Genomic DNA, 23,680 nt, shown 5'->3' with positions numbered 1-23,680 from the left:
ACAAAAAGAAATCCAATTTAAAAAAAAAAAAAAAAAATCAAGGGAGTAGGAAACTTCCTTATTTCTGGTTAAAGAAAAAAACATTAATATTAAACCCTTGAGTTTTTACTTATTGCTACCAAGGCTTGCTCTCCCATTCAAAGAAATTGACTATCCATGTATTATTTGCATAATGCCCAAAACAGCCTATATGGAACTAACGTAACACAAATTTAATAGCGTGGAAAACAATTCTCCCATGTCCCCCCAAGCAAAATATTTTCCTTTAAAATTGAGTGGATCAAACTGAAATCTGAAGAAATATGACCTATTAAGTATTCTTAAAAGAAGAAATGCAATTCTACGTATCATCACTTTTATCGTAAAGGAATGGGGGTGGAAATGTGGAGGGTAAGACAGTAAGTTATGGAAGGAGGGGAAAAAAAAAAAAAAAAAAAAGTACAACTAAGCTGGTGCAATGGCTCAGTACTCCAGATCACCAGTGCATTGACCCTCTGTATCTCTGAGTCATTAGCTGGAATCCCAGCTCTGCCTTCAGGAGTAGGGATTTGAACTCGCACACCGATGCGGTGCGATTCGGGATCTCGAGCGTGCCAGACAGAGGGGTCATTCTCCTCGGTGCGGAGGAGGCCGGCGGCCCCCGGGGAGGGCAGGGCTGCATGAGTGACTGTCGCCCGGCACAGGCACTGGACATGCTGCTGACTCAGGCAGGGACACTGACAGGCACCGCTGCTTCTCCCCATCACTCCTGGACGGAATGGTTTTAGGCCACTGGCGCTGACAGGTACATGCAAAATTCAGGGGGAAATTATCCACATCGCCTTACTTGTCTCCGTGCATGCACACACATGTATTTGTATATATGCATTTCGTGTGCAACTATACTAATGTTTACATGTATTTATGGAGAGATACTGAAACAGGCTAAACTGGCTGCTCTACAGCCATACATAGCACTCTGCACTGCCAAAATATTCCTACACCAATTCTTCTCCTTAATATAACTACAGTATACGTATTTATGTACAGACAGAAGCTACACACACCCCTATCTCATACATGTAATACTGAGTGCAATTAGCATTACCTTTCAAATAACAGTCTCTAATTTACATAGAATTTTCCTCTGATAAAAGACAAACCACATTTTAACCAGCTTCTAATACCAACACATTATTCCCATGAATGATTCCTAGTAAACTGTTTATTACAAGTGTAAGGTTTGAGAGGGTTTGCTGCTTGCAGATGCAGGTTGTGGGGTTGCCTTTTTTTCCTCCCACCCCCCTCCTTTTTTTCCCCTCTGATTTATTGGATGGTGAGCAAACCTACTTAAACTATAGTTGTCCATATGAATCACTAATTTTCATGTTTCTAATTAAAATGTAAACAGTGTAATGAAGACATCAAGTTTTTAGGCAAATGTCTCTTTCAGTGCCACTTGGGGTATGGTAATTACTGAAGCAGATCTATGGATGCTCCCGAATCCTCTACAAGTCCAGATTAAAAGCATTACTGCTAAACCTTGCTTTTTACACCAGGGAATTGTGTTCTCTAACCTATTCCCAGTTTGCTTACAGATGCATATCTGTACAAGCCTTTATAACTAGTCATTAAAAAAATAAATAAAAATAGAAGTTTATCACATAAATGGAACAGTTTGTGGGGGAAAAGCTGTGATTTCATTTAAAATAAAATTTGATTTCACTTCTGTGATTACACATAACTAGCATAGTAAAAGCTCTGCTGAAAACTTATCATCTTAGTGCTTCCTTCAGAAAAGAAAAATAGATTAGGCATTACTAAAAGAATTTTTTAAAAAGCAAAATGATATTTTGAGCTTGTATTAAAATTCCTATTGTCCCAAAATGCTTGTTTCACAGTCAATTAATTTAAGAACATATTATTCAGGAAAACATTAATAAAAAAGATATCTATTCACTGAGAAAAATGTAAATGGCCATTGCAAATACAAAATGCTTGATGTGCAACTGAAAATCTTTTGTCATATTTATTCCAGCCTTTATGCCTATATCTGAAATTTGTCAGATTTTATCCTAAAGCAAATGACCTCTCCTACATTTACTGAAGGAATACAAGTCCTCTCCTGCTTACAATTGTTAATTGAGCCTGTCTGCTACAGCTTCTCTTTCCTTTCCAAATAAGCCAGGATACTTGTTTTACATATTTACTGCCAAGCACTTGAACAGTCCTCTATTTTATTATAATACTGGTGTTCCCCCCCACACACCCCCACCCCCACAACTCCTTCTGGAAGATTTTTTTTTCTTAATGTACAGCAAATAGTTAAAGCTGCAATCCAATAAGGCATCTGAAATGCCTAGTACAAGAAGAGGTTTTTCCCCCTCCCTTCATGGACTCAAGTCCATATTCTGAGTGGTATAGCCAATTTTCATATTATTTTTACATAAATGCTAGACAAGCATGTCTGCATTGCTAACCTAGATCATGAAGATGAGAGTGCACAGAATGTACGTGTGCATATGTGCATGTGCACGTGCATAAACATTTTAGTGGGTGGTCCACCATTTCAGTTCTATTTTACTAGTAAAGTACTGTATACAAATATGTGAATACTTCCCAGTAGAAAAATATATATATATAGGATTTCAGATTGCATCAAATCATGAAGCATCTTGTCTCTCAAACCATAAATGCCTTAGCAGAATAAAACAAAACAAAGCTCTATTTAGGCATTTCCTTCAAATGTATTGTTCCAGCAAAACCAGATTTAATTAGACAAATAGCATTTTAAAGCCTACTGCTTTATAACATTGTACTCTTGAAAATGATGGGGGGTTGCAAGTGAAAACACTATTCTCATTGAGCTCTGTGGTTAAAAAAAAAAAAATACAGTTACACATGCTAAACATTTTTTCTTTTTCTTTTTTATTATGGATTGAGACAATGGGGAAATCTTATGTCTCCGCAACAGTTCTAAGGCCATACTAATCAGGTGTAATTTTTAATAAACACTGACTGTTTGGTGCTCATTCGAGGTCTTTCATTAGGAGGTTATTCATTTAAAATAAATGTTTCAACCACATCAAGCTGTAACCTTTCTTGAAATGTAAATGAATGGTTTAAATGAGAAGATTAATAAAGAAGGGATGTTCCAATTCCAAGCATGGCATGCTATGTATTTTTAAATTTGTCTATGCCAGATGCTGTCAGTCAGAACAAAAAACTGTCCAAGCAGACAATCTGTGCGTCTGAATGTTGATCATGTTGGAAAGTAAAGGGGGAGGGGGGAGAGAGTGTGTCAAGGATTCATGGTCCTTCATCTTTGCAGTAGAGCAAACACGTCTCTCAGTATAACGACAGACAGCTGCTTCCACTTTCTAATGTGCCCTAACTTAGATCACTGAAAGAATTGTCAGCACTCAGAGAAACACACAAAGATAACACAGCCAGCTGCCATGAAGGGGGAAACAGCACAGCTCAGAAGAAATGGGATTTGTTCCATTTGCATGATGCTGGCTCCCTTGGGCCCCTTTCTTTCAAATCCAAAGCACAAAAGACAACACTTAACATATTTGCTTAAAGATGACAACCTCATGTTGATTTCATTTGGATGTAACAGTGTCAGGATTACAGATATAAGAATATATTATATCTGTAACGGAGACTGACAAATGTATCCATCAGTGAAACTGTCTGATTCATCTGCTTATACAGCCATTTTACCATCCCAAGGGTGCCATCTAAGTAGTAACTTTAGAAGACTGAAGGTCTAATTTTATTACACCACATTTCAACCTACTAAACAATATTATTTCTAAAATAGATCATTTTTATTGGAAGTCTCCCTGATGAAAAATCCAGTAGACACCAGAGAATTTATGAACTGTATGGGTCCTTTGAACTCAATATACTGCCCATTTTAAGCAACTTTCTTTACACACAATCAAAATCTAAACTCAAATAATTGAAATTGAGTTAAAAACATAGATAGTAATGGTGGCTATTTTAATATTACATCATAGTCTGTCGTTATGTGAATTTCTGCGGATTGGCAGTCCATCGCTTTTTAGCGTGCTTCTTGTTACAGCTCTGTATCAATAAAAGAGTTTCTCCAATAGAAAATCTATGAATAATTATTTTTATTCAATATACTTTGACCAGCTACGCAACCTAATTTTTGGTTGAGATTTTCATTGGGCACTCCAAAAGTCACGTGGAAATGACTGAAACGCGAACACCCTCCTCATTGCATTGTGCTCAGAAAACCAAAGGGTACAGATTTGTAAGATCGCCTGTCAGCACAGTTTTATGGACCAGCCTCTTTTTTAATCAGATGAAACAATTAGGCAGCAGTCAGACTCTCTCTGGTTTCAAATGCATTACACTGAACTGTCTGACGGCACAAGTATCCCCCCACCACCCCAACACCACCAAATAACTCTGCATAACGCTCCCTATGTTTACTGCTTTGTCTACTGGAACTCAAAGCTGCTTGTTGCTAGCTGCTGCCACCAAGAACTGCACTGTAATTCACTAGATTGAAGTTGTTTTGTAAAATGGAGTTAACTGCTGTACGTGGAATTTCAGCACAGCAGATGGTTACCAATCATTATTTTCAATTTGTTTAGTTTCAAGCAATGGGGCTGTTTGGGAGGAGGAGTAAGCAGGACAGGAATGGAGAGAGCAGCGAGGTTAGATGCACTGGCTTGCAATGCAAGTAGTGCTAGATGGCATAGCATTAAAAGAGGGGAGAAAAGGTCTCTGCTCAGAACTGCAGCAAAGCTAAACAAAAAAAATGAAAAAGAGGAATGGATAAAACCAGATTTTATATGCAACTATAGACAAAAAAAATTAAGAATACAACATTTTAAAAGGGGCCAATCAATCATTCTCTGTTCAAGAGTTACCTTACATTTTAAATATTGGAAATGGACTTGAAAGTTTCCAAAGGTAAATTGTCTCTATTCACATCTTGCCACCATTCAAATTTGAATCATGCTCTACTATAAGTGGTTTAGTTGTTGAACTGGAAATGGAAAAGGAACCATTTATGGGCAAGTGCACATGACCAGAAATTAAGTTGTAAATATCTGGGCTGGGCCATTATTGTAGTCAAGAAACATCTGGGGCTGAAGCCCAGGCTAGGCCCCACTCCTTCTGTGTTCATGTAATTGCTTAAATGATTTATAACTTACTGTCTATTAAAAATGGTTTAAAGAGACATTTGGAGCCTGAATTTTAAAATCAAGGTGGCTTTGCTCATGCTGTTGTTCAGGAGTGAAAAAAACAAATCCTTTGCTGTTCTTCTCCCCTTCTCTATGTTTAAGAGGTACAATGTTCCACCACAAGGACAAAATTCACATTTTTCTAAATTCAGACAAAAGACATGACACATACCCTTCCAGCTAACAAAGTCAGTGACCTGTCATTCAGCTTACACTGGAGTGGCTTGGTGCTTATTCCCCATGAAAATTGACTTTGAATTATTTTCCTAACATAACCTTCTCTTTTTCTTTTTAAATCCTATAAATTGTACCAATACATTCGCAGCATGTTCATTTCTCCCTTCTGTTTTGAACCATACATGAGTCAGTGAGCTCTGCCTGCCACCATGATGCCACAGGTGATGTGGGCAGAGGCTCTCCAGCAGGCAACCCACCTGAACCCAGAGGGGACACGCACCGTGTCCCTTATGGGACATTTCTGGCTCTAGGACTTGCATGTTTCCCCCCACTAACTTCAACACAGCCTGATTTTGTTTTGGCTTTTAGAACAAGCTGTAAAAGCCATGAATTTGATAAGGGGGAAGAGAATGACCCAGGATATTTGGGTTTGGAGGACAATAGTAAGGGAATTACTTGGATGATACCAATCCTCCACCTGCAGTTAGCAAAAAAAAAGTGCTCCCTCCCAGGCAGAACAGCAGGGAGAGTGTCTGACTCTAAACAATGCTGTCATCAAAAACTTGGTTATTTAAGACTGCCCAGACACCCTAACTATATTTCTGACCTATTTCCATGACAGTTGAAGCTTATTCCAAGAGCACACCTAACCCTGCAGAGATTAGGTTTGTAAAGGAGTTGACCATAACACACTCCAGGTGTTACACCTCCTTTTTTTATTGAGGTTTCAGTATCTTGGGCAGTTTTACTGCAGAGCTCCACCACACAACACCAAATGAAGAACCAAGTTTGCAAACCTGGGTGTGTGCCAAGGTTGAAGCGACACACTAGTGACTGTCTCAGCCCCTTGGGAAAAAGTGGATTAGATGAATCACAAAACAATGTCACAGTTACTTCTCCAGTAAGTTGACTGTTGGTCGCAGGTGATGAAGACATACAAGTTTTACCTAGCACTTCCCCAGATTGTACTCTGTCTTGGAAATTTTTCCCCCACATTTCCATAAACTTTCATTATTCTTGAACCAACAAAGACTCTTTGACATTTTAAAGCAATGAAAAACTTTGGAAATGGTATTGCTTCAATATGGGAACATACTACCTAAATCTTCCACACTGTTCACAGATTGTTGTCAAACTTCCCCAACAAAATTTGGTCTAATACCACTTATAAAGCAGATACCATACACTTCATATACCAAACAACTTTTAATTATTTCTGAAGGACAGGTTAGGATTCTAAATGGGAACTGAGCATTGCAAGGTGACCTACAAAACAAACAAGACCAAAACCTTCCTCTGTTATTTCTGTTGTACAGAAATGCAGAAGCTCAAAAATGAAGAAAAGCTTTATCGCTCATCATTAAATATGTAGCTAAAATGCTGTATTCATGCAATTTCTCAAACAGAAATTGCCCAACTTATACCACTACACTTCCAAGAAAAGTTGTCTGTGTGGTTAATGACACTCTGTGCAATGAATTTTTCTTAAATATGCATTTCTCCCTAAACATACAGTCTTAGAACAAAACCAAACTATCAATTGGAGAGTGTCTTTCTTTCTGGTGTCAGATCCAGAAATACCTGGTTTTTTGTTCTACATCAGTAGATCTAAGGAAAATTTAAAGCCAACAATCAGAATTATTTGAATTTATGGAAACCTGATTGCTAATAGCGATATACTAAAGTAGAGAATCACAGTGAACTGGAGAAGAAGTATGACTTCACATAAATATAAACATTAGTAACATTAACCTATAGGAGAAAAAAAAACTGTAATATGGCATCTCACAAGAGAAAAGGGTTGAGCAATTGAACCTAGGTGACTAGAGTACCACTAACTGGGTTTAATCCCACCTGAACTATTATCCAGATTTTAGTACAAAATAAATTTTAGTACCTAATTGTGGAAGTTTCAAATGCTCTGCACTGGCTTCTGTAGTCTTTACTACAGGAAAGAGCACTGTATACCTAAAGAAATGTTTCTACCAGGGGGAGAAATACCTGCAAGTCAGCAAGATAGTGGATTTGAGTATACTTTCATAAAGATCACCATTAGAGGGGGGAAAAAAAAAAAGCAAATTGAGCAAACAAAAAAAAAGCAAACATTCCCCAGATTATAGAAGGAAAAAGAAAAGGAAATCACTTACTGTAGCAAAACTCCAGGAATAATGAGGAATAGGGAGATTTTTTTTTTATGCAACACTATTTGAATTCTCTTTGTATGTGCCAGCATTAAAACTTTGTGCAGATTGTGCAGGAGAGGGTCTGGTGGAGGAGATTAGTGCTGTGCCCTCTAGAGGTTGGGTGTCTGGCTGAGGAATTGTTCAGCACTTACTAAAACAGAGAGGGAGCTACCAGCACTAGATCTGTAAGCAGTACTTACTCTCTTTCTTTTATTTTAAAGCATATTTTATGTACTCTAATACACTGTAAGCATTAATACAGCAAACCAAACCTCTAAAGGATTCCTGTCAAGTATAAATACATGCATAAACACAAGATATAATTGAAAAAGTCTTTGCTTAATGAGCTCATGGGTGCTTTGGCACAGTGCATAAAATGTAGATTTGAAATTTTAAGATGATACATCAATTCCCATAGTTGAACTTTGGAATCAACCTAAGAAAATAAAATCTATTCAGCATCAGTTCAGCAAGTTACTCTAACTCGGAGACACACCCTACAAATAACAACAATTAATTTTCTTATCGCCCACCAGAGTACTCATGAAGTGTGGATCCTTTTAAAGGCAAAAACATATCAGGGTAAAACCAGGGTCAAGCTTTGCATTGGCAGTAAGTAAAAAAGCTCTAATATACCTAGTCAATCATACACTAGTTAAAACACAGTCCACAGAGCACTTAATAGCTCAGCCCAACAAACATATCACCAAGTGGAATCTGGTGCACAAATGCAAATACATAATCTTTTTTTTCCTTAAATCAGACATGATTTTTATCCATATCATCTTACTACTGACAGAAAGTAAGCCTTATTACAGCTAACTAGGAAACAAACTTTCCTGCCTGAAATCCAGCATTTCAGAACAATCCATACCATTTCAGAAACCATATTCTAGTAAATTATATTACAACGTAACAGAAATTCCTCCTGAAAATAGTTATCCTATAAGAAACAAGCATATACAAGGTTTCACTTCCTTCAGTGACTTCTTACCACACAATGAACATATTAATAGCTATCCAGACAGTTTTTTGCTTAAAATATTTAGAAAATATCCCAAACTGATACCAGGGGTTTTTTTTCTGTTTGATATAGTAAGAAGAAACACCAGAAGAAAAATAGTTATTTTCTCCTCTAAAAGCATATTAAATGATAAGTTATTATTGTTAATGAAAACTTCATTATTGCAACTACACAATACTGTCGTGCCTATTCATACTTCATTTTCTTGTAGAAATTACATTATACAATGTGGCATATAATCAGTTCTGAGTGGGGGTAGGAGAGAACCAGTCGTTAACTACGACTAAAATGACCAGTTTTCCAGTGCAGTTGTCTTCTAATTAAATTAAGTGTGGGGCACGGTCACTGAGATATGCCATAATGATTTGCTTGGAAGTATTATTCCCTTTTGTTTTTTTCCTCCCTTACTTATCAGAATACCTTACACCTTTCAAATCCAGAATGGTGTAGTGGGGGGGAGGGGAGGAAGAGAAAAAAGTGCTTTTGGCAGATGCCATGCCAAGGCATGTATTACTCACCATCCTTCCGCCCACAGTCAGGAACGCAGTTCATCTATTTCTTAGTTCTTTCCACTAACTCAAACACTCTGCACTGCACCTCAATTGCTATTTCAAAAAGACAAGCTTCCTAATGACAAAGTAGACTGCCATTTTATTAGCAGCAAAATAAATACAGCTGTAGTGCTCAACACTGCATCAAGCTACAGTGATTCCTGTATTTACTGTCAGCTGTTAGGGATTACACCCAAACCCAGTTCTGTTCCAGAACAGCTTCCAGCTGAGCATCTGACAATGCCAGTACTGTACCCAGGAGCTCGGATCCAGAGAGCCTGGCACCCCAGCAGCATATTAAGTGGGCACAAGTTTCTCCTCGCTTTATGGTCAGTATTCTCTATAAGATCTGACTTAGAGAAGAAATAACTTACTATATCAGGGACTCTTATCTTACAGTAAATGACTGCAGGTCACCTGGTAGAGGACACAACAGATATTTAAGTGATTATAGCCTTGATCTTAGTCAGAAGAAAGAATTGCATATGTGTTGGTAGAGATGTCAGTAAAACCAAGCAGAATAGCACTTTTCTGTGTTTTGGAAGCTCACTATTTCTCTGTTTACTAAATTTCAAATACAAAGAGTTTCACAGTGGCAGGGTAAGACCAAGAAGCTGGAAATGGGTGTGGGGGGAGTGGGTGAGTGGGTGAGGGAGGTTGGGGTTGGTGCTGAAGGATGCAGGTAGGCAGATAGAAGAGGGCATGGAATGACTTTGAAAAGCCAGGAAGGAGAGATTCTATTTCTCTGCAATGGGTTTATATCAGCCAGGCTTAAATAATGGTATTGCAAATTAAGGCCCAGGGGAATTTGGGGCATACAAGTAAGCTTTTGTTCTCCAAACCCCAAAAGGTATGTAGGAGATTTGGGGGTTTGTTTCCATTTAAATGGCATATGTATTTCTAAACAATAAGTTAAACTATTTTGCTCTTTTTATTGTACAGCCTTGCTGATTCAGTACCTGTTAGGAAAGCTTCTATTTCCAACAAAAATAATAACTCTTTAAAGTAACAATTGTCTATTACTGTACTTATCACTTTCATTTACCTGCCTTCAGAACTTCTGAATAAGGAAGAAAGCAAGAAAACTAATGTAATAAACCTCACGGGGAGTGGGGGAGGAGGACAGGAGGTGGGGGAAGCAACAGATAGAAAGAAGAGTGCGGGCAGAAGTCATTTGAAGGGATGCAAGCTTTCCAGTGTAAACACAGAAGCTAATTAGTGTGTTGTGATTTTAAAACATATTCTGTTAACAGAAAGCAAAACAGAAATCCGTACTAAAATAATACAAAAATATCTTCTGAAGTCTTTAAAGCAGGTGGACAAAAATGTACCACATACAGACAACACACCTCCACTGCCCCTGCCACACACTCATGTACAGATACAAAACTGGGTTAGTTTTCTGTAAATAGGCTTAGCTCCTGTAAATATATCTCAGGATTTTAGGTGTACTTTTTCACACTGTAAGGTTTCCACACAAAACCAGTTTAATCTAAGTCCCTCTGATTATTATTAGAAACTCATTATTTGAGGACATCTATCTTTACAGTAACTATGCACCATTAAGGAGCACAATGCCCATAATTGTTTAAAAAAGCCGTGAGGAGGAGGGGGAAGGGAGAAGGATCAGGAGGAAGGAGAAGATAACCAAGGGAGATTTTGCAATTAGAACAGCATCATCTACTCTGCATTTTGCTCCTTGGAACATCTATACAGTAACGAACAGTTTAAAGTTTTCTCCACGCAAAATCACTATGAATCATTCCTTATACCTTTATTAATGCATGTCTTTTTGCCCTGATGAATTTAAAATGTGTTTTTACAATCACTAGGAAAAAATCAAAAGCTCTGTTTCTTCTATCATACAGCATTAATACCTCAAGAGGGAGATTGGAGCATTTAAGAAGTACAAATAAAGCTAATGCCTACAATTTTCTGGGGAAATTCCTTATAACACCTAGCTTCTAAGATTTGTTGCACACCTGCATATCCAAAGTCAATAGAAATTGCAGGGACTCAGCGCCTCTGATAACTGAGCACCCAAAAGTGGAAAGCTGAACTGCACTTGCTGAGATGCAATACTATTCGTGATGTTATCTCAGCCACTCAGACCCTTCAAGCTCAAACTGCAGCTGTTGTAATGCCCTGAAACAGAGAGGAACAGTAACTTTAGCCAAAAAGGACTTGCCTGTCATGAATGAAAGTAGTGAATGCTATAATCTCTAAGCAGATGACATCCTGTGGAAGCGGGGGTGGGGTGGTGTTTGCTAATTACTCAATAACGAAACATCTTTCCTTAATTAGTGGTGAAATCACTACTTCAAATGAATACTAGTGTCAATTTGTTATTCTGTACCGTATGGATAACATATCACATTATAACTGAATATTTCTAACTAGTGAAAACTTTAAAAATGTCATGCATTAAGGTGCTGTTTATTCACAGTCTATAAGCACATGATGAGATATATTTTACTGACAGCTCATAGTGAGATATATTTTACCTACATCTAACTTTAAAAAAACAAAGGCTTCTGATATTTACTGAACCACGTGTTTCAACAAATATGTTCTCTGCATATTAAGGTGTGCCTTTGATATGACTGCCACACTGACAAATGCCAGGGGACAAATAATGACAAGTGCCTCATAGCCCTCGTTACATAGGATATACTGACATTAATCTGAATACCATTGCTTGATGGGATGACCATGGTATCAGCAAAATTAATGATACCACTAAAGTTTTTAAACTGGAAGTGGAAAAATAAATCAGTGTTGTAGCATGAAGAATGCCAGCGCATACAGGAGTATGAAATACAATGAATGAAAGTCAAAGAACAAAATGAAAATCAATGATTAAAAAAGGTTAATTGCTGCATGAGCAGTTTCCAAAATATACTTATTACACTTTTTATTGAAGGCAAAGAGCAAGAAATAAAAAATTATCAGAAATTCTATGAACACATGAAAAATTATTATCTTTAAAATGGAATATCTGCTTATTTATAGTATGCTCAATACAGTACCACTATAGTTATGAAGTTACTATGAAGCCTTGTAATATAAAGATCTAACATTAGTAAACACAAAACCACTTAATTTGGTAAATCAAGTGTTCATTTATCTGAAGAGTTAATAAATTTAGTCTCCTTCCATATTAAAAATAATTGAATCTTGATTGTTTAAATTTGATGAAGTTTAAACCCAGCAATTTTCTGACTGAATGGAGATATCCAGTTCACAAACTATCACAGGTGCCTTCAAGTCTATATTTTTATAAAAAACAACACAGACTATTTTAATTTCTCTACTTTAATAATGCAGATGACCTGTCAATTAAGCTTAAGGATCTTCAGCAAACTCCATATGTATATTAAATAAAACAATTTCATACAGTGCAAAACAATTAATAAAAACATTGTCCAAATTGAGTTTTCATACAGCCACATTGCACTGTTATTTTAGAGCTGCAAGGGGAAACAGAATTGTATCCACACACTAAGAGTATATTTCTAGAATACTGTATATAGTCATGTGGTCCAGAAATGCCAACAACAAGGGACTGAAAATAGGATCAATTCTTTTCTTTCTCAGAAACAATCTTGTAAGCATCTGAGTTCCCAAAGACATAAAAGAATAGTTACTTTTCTGAGATCTTTTGATATTGCTCTTCATGGTGGAGCTAGCCACAAGTGATGGGAAAGATCTCTTTTGAAAGTAAATGGTGCTCCTTCAAATGTGTTCAGAAACATCTTTGCTGTTCCTTTCTCTGTTTCTCAAGGTTTACTTGAAAAGGACGCTTGATTTTTTTAAATTTGGTTTAGGTATCACAATGGGATACCTAATATCAGTCAGAGCTTGCAAACCTTATTCTTCCAGCATAGAATCTAGCTGTTTCTTTCTCTGTGTCAACACAGGAGGCTCAAGTAATCAGATAGGTCTAAAGAAGACAGAGGATGTTAACCTGCACTTTCTCAGAATCTGTGATGAGTAGGTTCATACTTTCAACATGACCACACTGAGCCATAAGGCATATGAATAGCCACTTTCACCTAAAAGCTCAGCTATCACAGCAGTTTGTACAGCAGGGCTATCAGTTCATAATATTTTAAATGTCATTATTGATACTATTGTCATGGATAAATAATTTCTGCATATAACTTTATCATTCCCATCCACCCTTTGCTGTCACCCCTCACCATGTCTCCAGAAGACAAGCACACAAGATCGGTGGTACTGTCTAGGAAAATCTTTGCAGCACTACAGTTTTCAGTTTTATTAAGTGATAATTCAAGTTCACTGTATAAATGCTTTTTTATTAATGACTTGTTTGTATGCTAGAATGGAAGAGACAGAAAGGAAAAAATGTCTCAGAGGAAAATAGGGATGCTATTTCCAACATATTAAAAGGCAAACAGCAGTTGTTCTAAATCAGGCAAAAAAACCCAGAACAACTTGAATGAAAACATGAAGATACATTCCTGCCACAAACCCCTGTGACCCACCAGGTTCAGCCCTTTATCCCATCTCCTCTCAATATTCATTTTCAAATTCCCTTCAGATTAGCAGGAGTTACGCAAACATGCATTAATATGTCCCTTAAGCATTTTATCACACTGAAGAAAAGAAACAAAAACTTCAATTGTGACCTGTACCAAAAAATCATTCATTCAGATCCTGCTTAATTAGATGTGAGACCGCTATCTTAGTTCATGAAGTCTGACCACTGCTAAAGTATTAATGCAAATAAGATACATATTACTCAAGCCAATTTATCATCACCAATCTATAACCAGTTTGACACATGCATGCATTCTAAAATATCACACAAAATAAACTCCGTCATACATCTTTATACTTTGAGCAATTCATCAACAGAAAGTGAGCAATATGCTTTAATAAAGAGTACATGACAGATTAAAAGTAGAATATAAAAGGGTTAAAAACATTTAACAAAAAGTCCAAGCAATACATTATTTCAAAGAATACAGAACAAAAACATACATACATCACCAAAGTTTGTTATCATATCAAAATAATCTCAGCATTTTTGTCCACATACCTTTCAGGGTATTTGAAATTTCACTAACAACATGCTACCAATAGCTACACTATACTTTAAAAGAGCTGAGAAAAGAGTTTCTCGGTTTCAGTTAAATAATGTGACTGGTAATTGCTATTTCAGTATTTCATGGCATATCAGACTACACTTAATATCAGTCTACTTAATAGACTATTATAAAAAAAATTTAAAAATCAGCCAGTGGCATGACAGTCATCTTGTAGTTGCATTATTTTTAATTATAGCCAAGACACATGAAACTTTTTTCCCTCTGCAGAAAAATGGTTTAAAGAACAAAGTTTTAGTCCATTATTCAAATAATGTATGTCTGTTCTTCCTATTGTAGAAATACAATAGCTTTTGTAGTAAGGAGTGTTGCTTATATGATTAAACAGATAGTTGAGTGTTATGATATGTTTGACAGGTACCGTTCCAAGCACTATCGGAACAGACACACAATACTGTTATTACCATTCCATGTGTGCCGATACCTCATAGCAACAGAGCTCGGCAAAAGGAAAGCACAGACTCCACATTTTCATCACTGCAGATATCTCCGTATGTTCTTAATCAGTGGTGCTTTCTGCAGATTACACTTTTTTTGTAATCTTCCCACTCTCAGACTGACCTGTCAAAGCCTGATCTCTCCCCCAGTTTCTCAAGATTTTGGTAACCAATATTGACCGACTACTTCTCTTTCCATTTTCCCTCACTTGTCACACAGCAGGGCCAACCCCAACAGGTATTAAGATGCAATAGTAGCAAAGTCCACTTGTGTTTAGTAGATTGCTGCAAATATAAATTATCTTCTAAGAAACATTATATATATATATGCATTCTCTTTAACATGCCAATCAGGGGGTGGCAGGTACAATTATGAAAGGACTCAAAGACTTAGGTTTCCTTTGACCTCCATTACAGTGTAGGATCCTCTGCTCCTTGAAGGGTAAGATTGTATTTGTCGAACCTATGGTAACATATGGCAAGTGGATTTTCTCTGTTTCTCTACTAGCTACCATCCTTTAAAGGAATACAGTTTCATCAGTTTGTCTAAGGGAGATGTATATGTTGTTTTGATTGAGAGATTCTTTTTTCCTTTTTTTTTTTAAGAATAAATAAAAATTGAATGATCTTAAGGAATTTTCTTTATACTCGCATTTCTCACACACTCTATAAAAATATCATTGACATAGGGTGAAAAGGTCACATACCTCACCGAAATGGAGCCAAGTACTCCCGTAAGGTTTTTCACCTGGAAAATATCCCTGTAACTAATTCTACGTATTGGATTTTTTTAATTATTATTTTAGCAACAAAAAAACCCTCTGGGCCTTTTCCCAGCTGAGAGTTCCCTGAAGTCATCTTTCCCATAAGGAAGATAAGTTTTCACTTAGAGGATAGCATCTCTAGCAGCAAGATTTTAATACTCTGCAACAATATCAGGGATACGCAATCCTGAATTTACGGCTCTTCAAATTGCTTTTATAGCTATACTATTCATTTTGGATCAGATGCTTATCTAAAATTCCATACATCCATAATATCTAATTTAAAACAGCTTCCAATGAGTCAAAGAACAGTAGGGGGAAAAAGAAAAAAAAAAAAGAAAAAAGAAGAAAAGCCACCACAACCAAAACAAACAATAAACAAACAAACAAAACTGCCACAGTGGTTCAGATTCTGGGAACTGTAACTGTTTTATCTTTTTAAAGCTAAATATTTTTTACACCAGCTAAGGATTGGGCCCAATAGGCACAATTCCACTTCAAACTTAATTTTTTTCACCTCCATGGTACTCTGCTTCTTATCTGCTCTGCTAGTAACACATGAGAATTTCTAATTAGCTTATTCCAAATTCTTTTTACAATTATTTTTATGTCTTATCAATAACTGAGAAGGAATAAAAAAAGTGCTGATTTATCAATTAATCAAGCTTTATGGACACACGATATTCCTCAATACTTGAGAAATGTCTGCAGAACAATTTCCTCCAATCATAAGATCAATGAATCAATGTAAAACCCCAGTAATTAAATTTATCAACTCAGTATCAATACATCCAGCACTTTATGAAAGTATTGTGTGAAGTTTTTTCTGTTAACGGATATATTGATTGAGGGCAAAGAGCCAAATATTTCTATTATTAGATCTGGGGATGCAAGATCAAAACTCAGTCTGTTATAAACAACATACAAATGTTTCATATAGACAGATCTCATGCTGATTCTGTGCTATTAAACCCACTCCTAACAAGCAGATAAGCCTATTAATTGATGATTAAGACTACAGAAAGATCAGTCATTATATTCAATGCCTCTTGTATTCATTCATTGAACAAACTTATTGACAAGAACCATACACAATAATTTTCCTCCAGGAATTATATTTTAAAAAAGAAACAGAGCATCTTAACAACAGCAGATTTCAAACTTTGTTCATGCAGCATAAAATAGCCTTATTAAATTTTGAAACTAAGGCTTTGTAGTTTGGAAGAGATTCTCTCTCCATGGTGTATGGCAGTTATTAATAGAGAGGTGAAAAATAAAGCCTAAAGATGACACATCTAATAAGAGCCATAGTAAAAATAAAATCAAGAAAACAAAAACACCATCCAAGTGTTTTACAGTTCAATTTTTAAAGGGCTAGTATACAAACTATTCTGTAATATATTTTTAGTTGCTATCCCTTACTAGATAGCCATAAGCAAGTAGGGCACAAAAGTTCATCAAGTGCCATTTTTCAATTAAAAGAAAAAGAACTAGTAGGGCTTTTTATATTAAGAAAATAAACCACAAAAAATGTTTGGTTCTGCTTAACTACAAAAAAATCTTAAAGAACAGATAATGACATAAGACTTGTCATTTTTTCCCATGAACTGCATGATGAAAATATCAATAACAATACAATCTTCATATTCCTAAAATACTGCTAGAATAAGCAAACATCCCTGTGCTTTCACAATGAAGCAATAAATAAAAACAATTTGATCTAGTAGTGAAGGTATCTTATTATGACGGGAGGAAATAACAACAAAACCTCCAAACCCACCAGATTCATGTAGGAGTCACATCCTGTTACAAACATCAAACAACAATGAGCCTTTATTACCATGCTATGATTCCTTCATTTCAAACATGATTAATTAGCAAGTATAACACTCACCAAAACTCCCACCACGCTGCTGTTTGCTGCCTATTTTCAAATGGGTCTCTATCAAGTATTCATAAGCAGTGTTAGTCTCATTTACGACACTGAAGAAAAGAAGTCAAAGCATCCTGCTTTAAGGGAGATTTCACTCATACCCTAGCCAAAAAGAAAAGCACAGAAAAAGAAGGCAGAAACCAAACAACAACCAAAACACAAAACCCCTGTTTCTTCAAAGGGATTCCTTGATAATCCAAACACAAACTTCATGCAAAATGAAAAACTTCTCAGTGAAGTTGCTAAACAATTTAGATGGTTGAAAATGGAGAAAGATAAAAGATCAGTTTTAGACTTTTAGTCTTTTTTTTTTTTTTACTTGAAACCTCAGCTTTACATTCAATTTGAAATACACTGCTTCTGTTGAGAATGAAAGCATGATTCATGTGCTAAAAATGGATAGAAAAAGAGAATGAGAAGGGGAAGACACACTTAACAGTACTCTTAACATGTTTTAAGCTGTGCAAACAGATACCCTCAAATGTACCTTACTTGCAATAAACACTACTTTAGCAGTAAAAGAAACTTGGCTTCACAGGGATGAGACAAGGAAACTGAGATTACAAATAGAAGAAGAAGAAACAAGACTGAGAGGAGAGGAAAAAAACTGCCTTCTCAAGCAGAACTCTATAAATACCATCAGAAAGACAACAAAAAAAGGTTCCATTTGGAAGCAACAGATGCATTCCTAAGCAAGAAAATATCCCCGATGAAATAATGCAGAGAGAGATTCATACAGACAAGATCTTTAGAAGCATGAAAAGAATTGCCTGTGTGACAAAGCTAAAGTTTCAATGTGAAAACAAAAATTAGGCAGAAGATCCGATACCTCCTTAGTTTACCAGCTCTTATATCAGAGATACTTGATGATTTTGTCACGCCCGTAGCAGAGCAATTTTTAAGCGCAGATCAGTCCTACTCTCTCCAGCTTTCCCAATTTTATAAATTTGGGATCAAAAACATCAAAGCAGCTTCCACTTCGGACCTAACTTTTAGAGGATCAATGTGACAAGTCACTGCTTGATAGATGTTTCTCTTGATAAACGACTTGTTCAAAAGAGACATTGTAGCTTTCATTTCCTGACCACAACACACTTTTAATTTGCAACAGCAGAGCTGCTCGAGTGTGACTAGTTCCCACTTTCCAGCCTTTCAGAACTGTGGCACTGTCAGGCCACATGCATGGGCAAAACAATAACTCAGAAAGAGATGAATTTGCAAAAAGAATTTTAGCAAAACTTTTCCTGAAACAGGAACCTGATTATATCTGATTTCTCCTATCAGTGGGCTCTTAAACTCCCCTCCCAGCCACCTCCAATCTCTTAACATTTTAGGGAAGCGAGGAAAGAGAGAAGTCATATTGGAAATATATACTTAAGTACCATAGAATATATATAGCTGCCTAATAGTATCATGTTTATTATACATACATATATTACTGCTACTATAATTATTATTATTATCTGGGAATTGCATTTAACAGTCCAAACCGTCCACACCATCCAATTTCAGCTCTCAGCATACTGTCCGATTCCCGATTTAAAATTTATAAATGTAATATCCTCCTCATCACAAGCAGCAGTCCAATCTGCTCTGAATATATATTACAGCTTTAACATCACAGAGGGAAATCTCCCATCTGGCAATCACATTTGCTCCAACAGCTCTAGGAAAAAAAAAAAGGAAAAAAAAAATGTTCCGCTCTCGCTTGCTTGCTCTTCTCCTTAAAACATTTCTCAGAGCAAATTATGTGCATCTAAAATAAACAGTTGCCTTATTGATCGTTTCAAAGTCAACAAGTTCTAAATGCAAAATGCAATCAGATCATTCCCATCATATAGCACCTGGGATATGTTTAGCAATACAGTCACCTACAACACCAAAATAGGAGTGTACATTGTGCAACTGCTCTCTCAATTTCTTTCTTGCATTCAGATATGTTATTACGAGAGATCATCAGCCACACACACCAGACCTCCCCCTTATCCCAAACACACACACACACACACACACACACACACACACACACACACACACACACACACACACTCTCCCTCTCTCTCCTAGGGTCTCTCTCCATTCTTATTTGTTACTAGCACACACAATTAAAAGTGAACATATCCCCCTTTTCATTGCACAAAACAGACTAATAGTCACTTTTGTTGTTACTTCCTTAGCCTTAACTGCATACCTAGAGGTGCATCTACTGCACCACAAGGAGCTCTATTGAAATAATTCCCCATGCTCCATTTTATCTGACTTTTTTGGAGGAGGGAGCAGCGTGGGGGGCTGGAGAGTGACCGTTAAAATGAAGCCAGTTTCAGCACCTGATTATTTCATTCTGTTACACACTGAGAGCAGAGCACTATGAACCATACACTTGTAAACTGAGCATAAAATACTCCTTATTAAATCGTATTAAGCATTTGGCCACAACAGTAATTTTGTTTGTTTACATGCAAAACATTTCCTCACCCCACATCAGTTAGAACCTCTAGCAGATGATTACGCTGAAAGTAAGAGAGGGAAAAGCAGCTGGAGTTTAAATAAATACTAAAAAATACTAGTTTGCAAAAGGAAAAGATGCATTTAAGGCATGTATGTACGAGCACATAGATGTGTAGGTGTATATATTCATTGCTACACATTTTTGCCCTCTCCACTCCCCGAGTTTTACTAATTTACATACCATTGGAGTTCAGTGGTGTGTATAGTGCACTGCTAGTAACATGCAACTTCAGGTTTTACAACTGAGATCAATACAATGGACAAAACTAATGCCATAATCGAAGCAGAAACGATAAACAAATGATAGCAAGAGAAAAAAAATGCTTATATATACACAAGAAAATATACTATTAAACATTAGGTATTTATTACAAAATATTTGCATGCAGAGTCCTCAGTGCGTTATCATGCTATTTAAATTTGTCTTTGCTATTTAGATGCAAAGGAAGTAGATCCCAAAACGGACATACCATAAACACTGGTGCTACTGATCATTTCTTGCTGGCAGCACAAAAAGCTGAATTGGATTTTTCACAAGCAGGAATTCCAAAGGTTGCTTTTCATTAAAGCCACTTTTCCTCTCAGCTATCAAATGTCACTGCCTTGAAACGTGGGCCCTTTCGTCAGGTATTCATTTAACCTACATGCATATAATTAAGTGGGAAAGCAACATCAACAAAAAGGGGATCTCAGATCACAAGAGAAGAAAGAAAGGGGGAAAAAAAGCACATGACCAGGAATGCAAGTCCATGTCAATTTCACTCACTCCCATTGAAACTAACAAGAGCTCCAGGGAGGATAGTAATAGGATCAGTGGATTGTATATACCATTAAATTATACATCTTTCTCTCCCTCCTGAGCCAACAATACGCCCACCACGCTGTACCCCCTCCAAGATGATGTGCTTACATTTTACTGCAACAGCTCCTCTGACATATTCGTGCTCCCCCCCGCCACCAAGACACAGCAATTTAAACCTAACTTTTGTTTTGCGAGATTCTTATTTGCACTTATTTGGTCAGAAGTTAGTTGCCTCAAAGTCCAGACCCGCGTTACGTGCAGTTTATTATTTTCAAAGCAACTTAAAAATAAATCCAATTAAGAGGAGGAGGTGGGGAGGGAGCTTGCAATCGCGAACTCTTAATCTGCCTACTATTGTTGGCAATGATCAAGGAGGAAAAACCATGCACTGCGATTGTATATCTGTACTTTCCAGACTACGATCAGGCAAGCAGACCGGAGTGCTTAGTATCAGAAAACGACCGCAAATTAGGCAAAATATTTAGGGTACGAACAGGCGATTAATACGCGGCTGTCTCGGAGAGCTTTAAGATTTAATAAAATTTAAAACGATGGTAGGGAGACTAGGGGGGGGGAGAAAAAAAAAAAAAGATCCTCTTACCTGGAGATTTGGTACAAGAACCCGATAGGTTAGAGTAGCATCGATCCGATGTGTTTGCTGATGAATAGGGGCTCGGGTTAAGTGAAGGTGCCTATGATTTGAAATCATTCCAAGTTTTTGAAGGGAAGACTGACTGCAGCCTCTGCCATGTTGGAATTTCAAACCCAAAACAGCTGCTTTGCAAGGAGCCAGCATGCCAGCAGCTGGACGCCTGCGCAGAGCGCCGCCGAGCCAAATTCAAATCACTTTCACGCGAAGAGCCAAAGATCAGTTTTCAAAGGGGGAGCGGCGCGGGGGGCGGGGGCGCTCCGCGGTCCTGCGCGCCTGGGCCGCCGCTTCCCGCGGGGGGCGGCGGGGTGTCCGCGCCGCAGCTCCGCTCCCGCTCCCCGGGGCGGCGGGACGGGGGCGGCGGGCGGCGGGCGGCGGGCTCCCTCCGCGGCGGCGGCGGCGGGGCTCCCCTCGGGCGCTGCGGCACGGGGCCGGGGCCTAGCGGCGGCCCGCGCCCGCGGGGCAGGCGGGCGGGCTCCGGCGGCGGAGGTTTCCCCCGGCCGCGGCCGCCTCCGCTCCGCCGCGACCGCCCTGCGTCTCCCCGCCTGGGGTCGGCGGGGCGTCCCGGCTCGGCCGGCAGCGGCCTGCGCGGCTGCCCTGGCCGGCGGCTCCTGCGCCGCGTCCCCGGGCGGGCTGGCGGCGTCGGGGCTCGCCGGTCGCCACCGCCTCCCGCCCGAGGAAAATGGCCGGGGTGGAAGTGCCGTCCCGGCCCGAGCGGCGGCGGCGGGGCCGCGCAGCCGTGCCCCGGCCCCGCTCTGCTCCCGGGAGCCCCGGCCGCTGCCCGCCGGAGCCCGGCTGCTAGCGGCCGCGGCGAGGCATTCCCGGTAGCCGGCAATGGCTGAGGGGCCCCGGCAGCCACACCTCCCTCTCCCCGCACTTCCCAGCCCGGCTCGGCGGGGGATGGCAGGGAGCCAGCTCAGCTACCCCGGCCCACAGCTGCCGGGGACTCCCCTTGCATCAGAGGGATTCCCCGGGGGGGGCTGTTAGACGGGCTTTACAGCCTCCTCGCGCTGGCAGGGAAGGCATGTCGTGGCCAGGCAGCGCAGAGCGGGCCCTGCCTCTCGCACACGGGTCTCCCCGGCGCGGCCGAACCCCGTGCGCCGCTGCTCCGCGGCACCCTGCTCTCCCCGCTCCATCCCCGCGCCAGTCTGCGCGCCCGCTTCCCTGTCAGCGCACTGGGGAAAGGGGAGCGAGACCTTTCCACGAGACACAGCCACATTGCTGGGTTTCCAGCTGATGGGACTGTCGGAGCATTTTTACCTTCTTAACGAGGAAGAAGCCACGCTGTCCGGATGCTGTTCCTGGGCTTTGGTTTAGAGTCCTGGAGTGGTTTCACTTCCTCTCTTCCTTGTCCTGTTCTGGAGTTAAGGATGGCTTGGGAGGGTTGTTTGTCCGTCCTGGATATAGAGAAGACTGATTAAATTTTCTTAGTAAAAATGGAAGATGCACCGGCAGTTAAGGCTCTGAAGGAGGCAGGGGAGACCAGTCCCAGGGGATCAGCATCTGGAGGAGTGGGACTAGGCTCATTTCCCGTTTGTTTCCCTTTGCAGTAATACAGTAGGCCTAAATAAAACTCTGAACTAGTTGTCAGCAGAAGCTGCTGTGAGCTGCCATCCCGTCCCTATCCTACCCGGGTAATGGAAGAGAAAAAGAAAGGACGGGAAGGCCTGTCTGGTTGATGTGGTCCATGAAGCAATTCAGTTAATCCAAAATTATTTTCACCTGCTGGTGAAAATAGGCACCTTTCACACTTTTGGGAGACCATAGCCAGCCCGGGTGACAAAGCTGTGCCTGAAGATTGGAAATAAAAGGACAGAGTAAAAGGGCTAGACAGCCTTCTGCTTACTAAGAATATGGAAGGTGTTCCTGGCTCACTTGGACAGCTGGGGATAACTCTAGCACTGCTACACCAGAAGAGCACTGCTAGTGGAATAACAAAAGTGTCCTGAAACAAGGGGCTGGTTTGAAGCAGATACTGCTTTTGCTTCCCAGTACGTCCCAAGTTAAACAAAACATACAGAGGAAAACACAGCTAAACTGAATTTCGGGATGTAGAGAGCTATTTTTAGAACTTGCAACATAGCTATAGCAACAGAAGTCTATAGAAGTAGCTTTAGACAGCTGCCCAGAGCAGCCAGCAGGTGAGACACCCTGCCACAGCACCATGGTCCAGTCTGCACCATGCTCTTCTGACACCTTTTCCCTGCCCTCAGCTTCGGGTGGCTCTGAGCAATGGGCCCAGAGCCTGGGTCAGCCTGTTGCTTGTGCACACAGCTGCTCATTGTCCCTTCTACAAGAGCTTGTGGGTATTAA

At 39.2% G+C, this 23,680-nt stretch overlaps 1 protein-coding gene across 5 annotated transcripts in view; it reads right to left on the bottom strand.

The window, feature by feature from the left end:
* The window catches only part of FIGN (fidgetin, microtubule severing factor), a 106,354-nt gene extending 83,513 nt beyond the window's left edge, over positions 1–22,841 (bottom strand). The window contains exons 1-3 of one of the 5 annotated variants that reach the window (XR_014853492.1): positions 21,320–21,600; positions 20,387–20,556; positions 17,876–19,074 (exon numbers count right to left, since the gene is read on the bottom strand). Coding sequence is in view for 2 of the 5 variants with exons in the window: in XM_085066612.1 (XP_084922738.1) it covers positions 9,110–9,143 (34 nt within the window). In the remaining 3 variants the exon portion in view is untranslated. Of the gene's footprint in view, positions 1–9,109; positions 9,237–17,875; positions 19,075–20,386; positions 20,557–21,319; positions 21,601–22,627 lie in introns of those variants that run through there. The other 4 variants (XM_085066613.1, XM_085066615.1, XM_085066614.1 and 1 more) reach the window with 4 other exon arrangements.
* Between the last annotated feature and the right edge of the window lie 839 nt (positions 22,842–23,680).

Source organism: Lichenostomus cassidix, chromosome 7, assembly GCF_008360975.1.
Source record: "Lichenostomus cassidix isolate B80296 chromosome 7, HeHo_3.0, whole genome shotgun sequence".
In the NCBI taxonomy this organism is placed as follows: Eukaryota; Metazoa; Chordata; class Aves; order Passeriformes; family Meliphagidae; genus Lichenostomus; species Lichenostomus cassidix.
The sequence above is the reverse complement of the archived record's forward strand: the minus strand, read 5'-3'. Positions and strand labels throughout refer to the sequence as shown.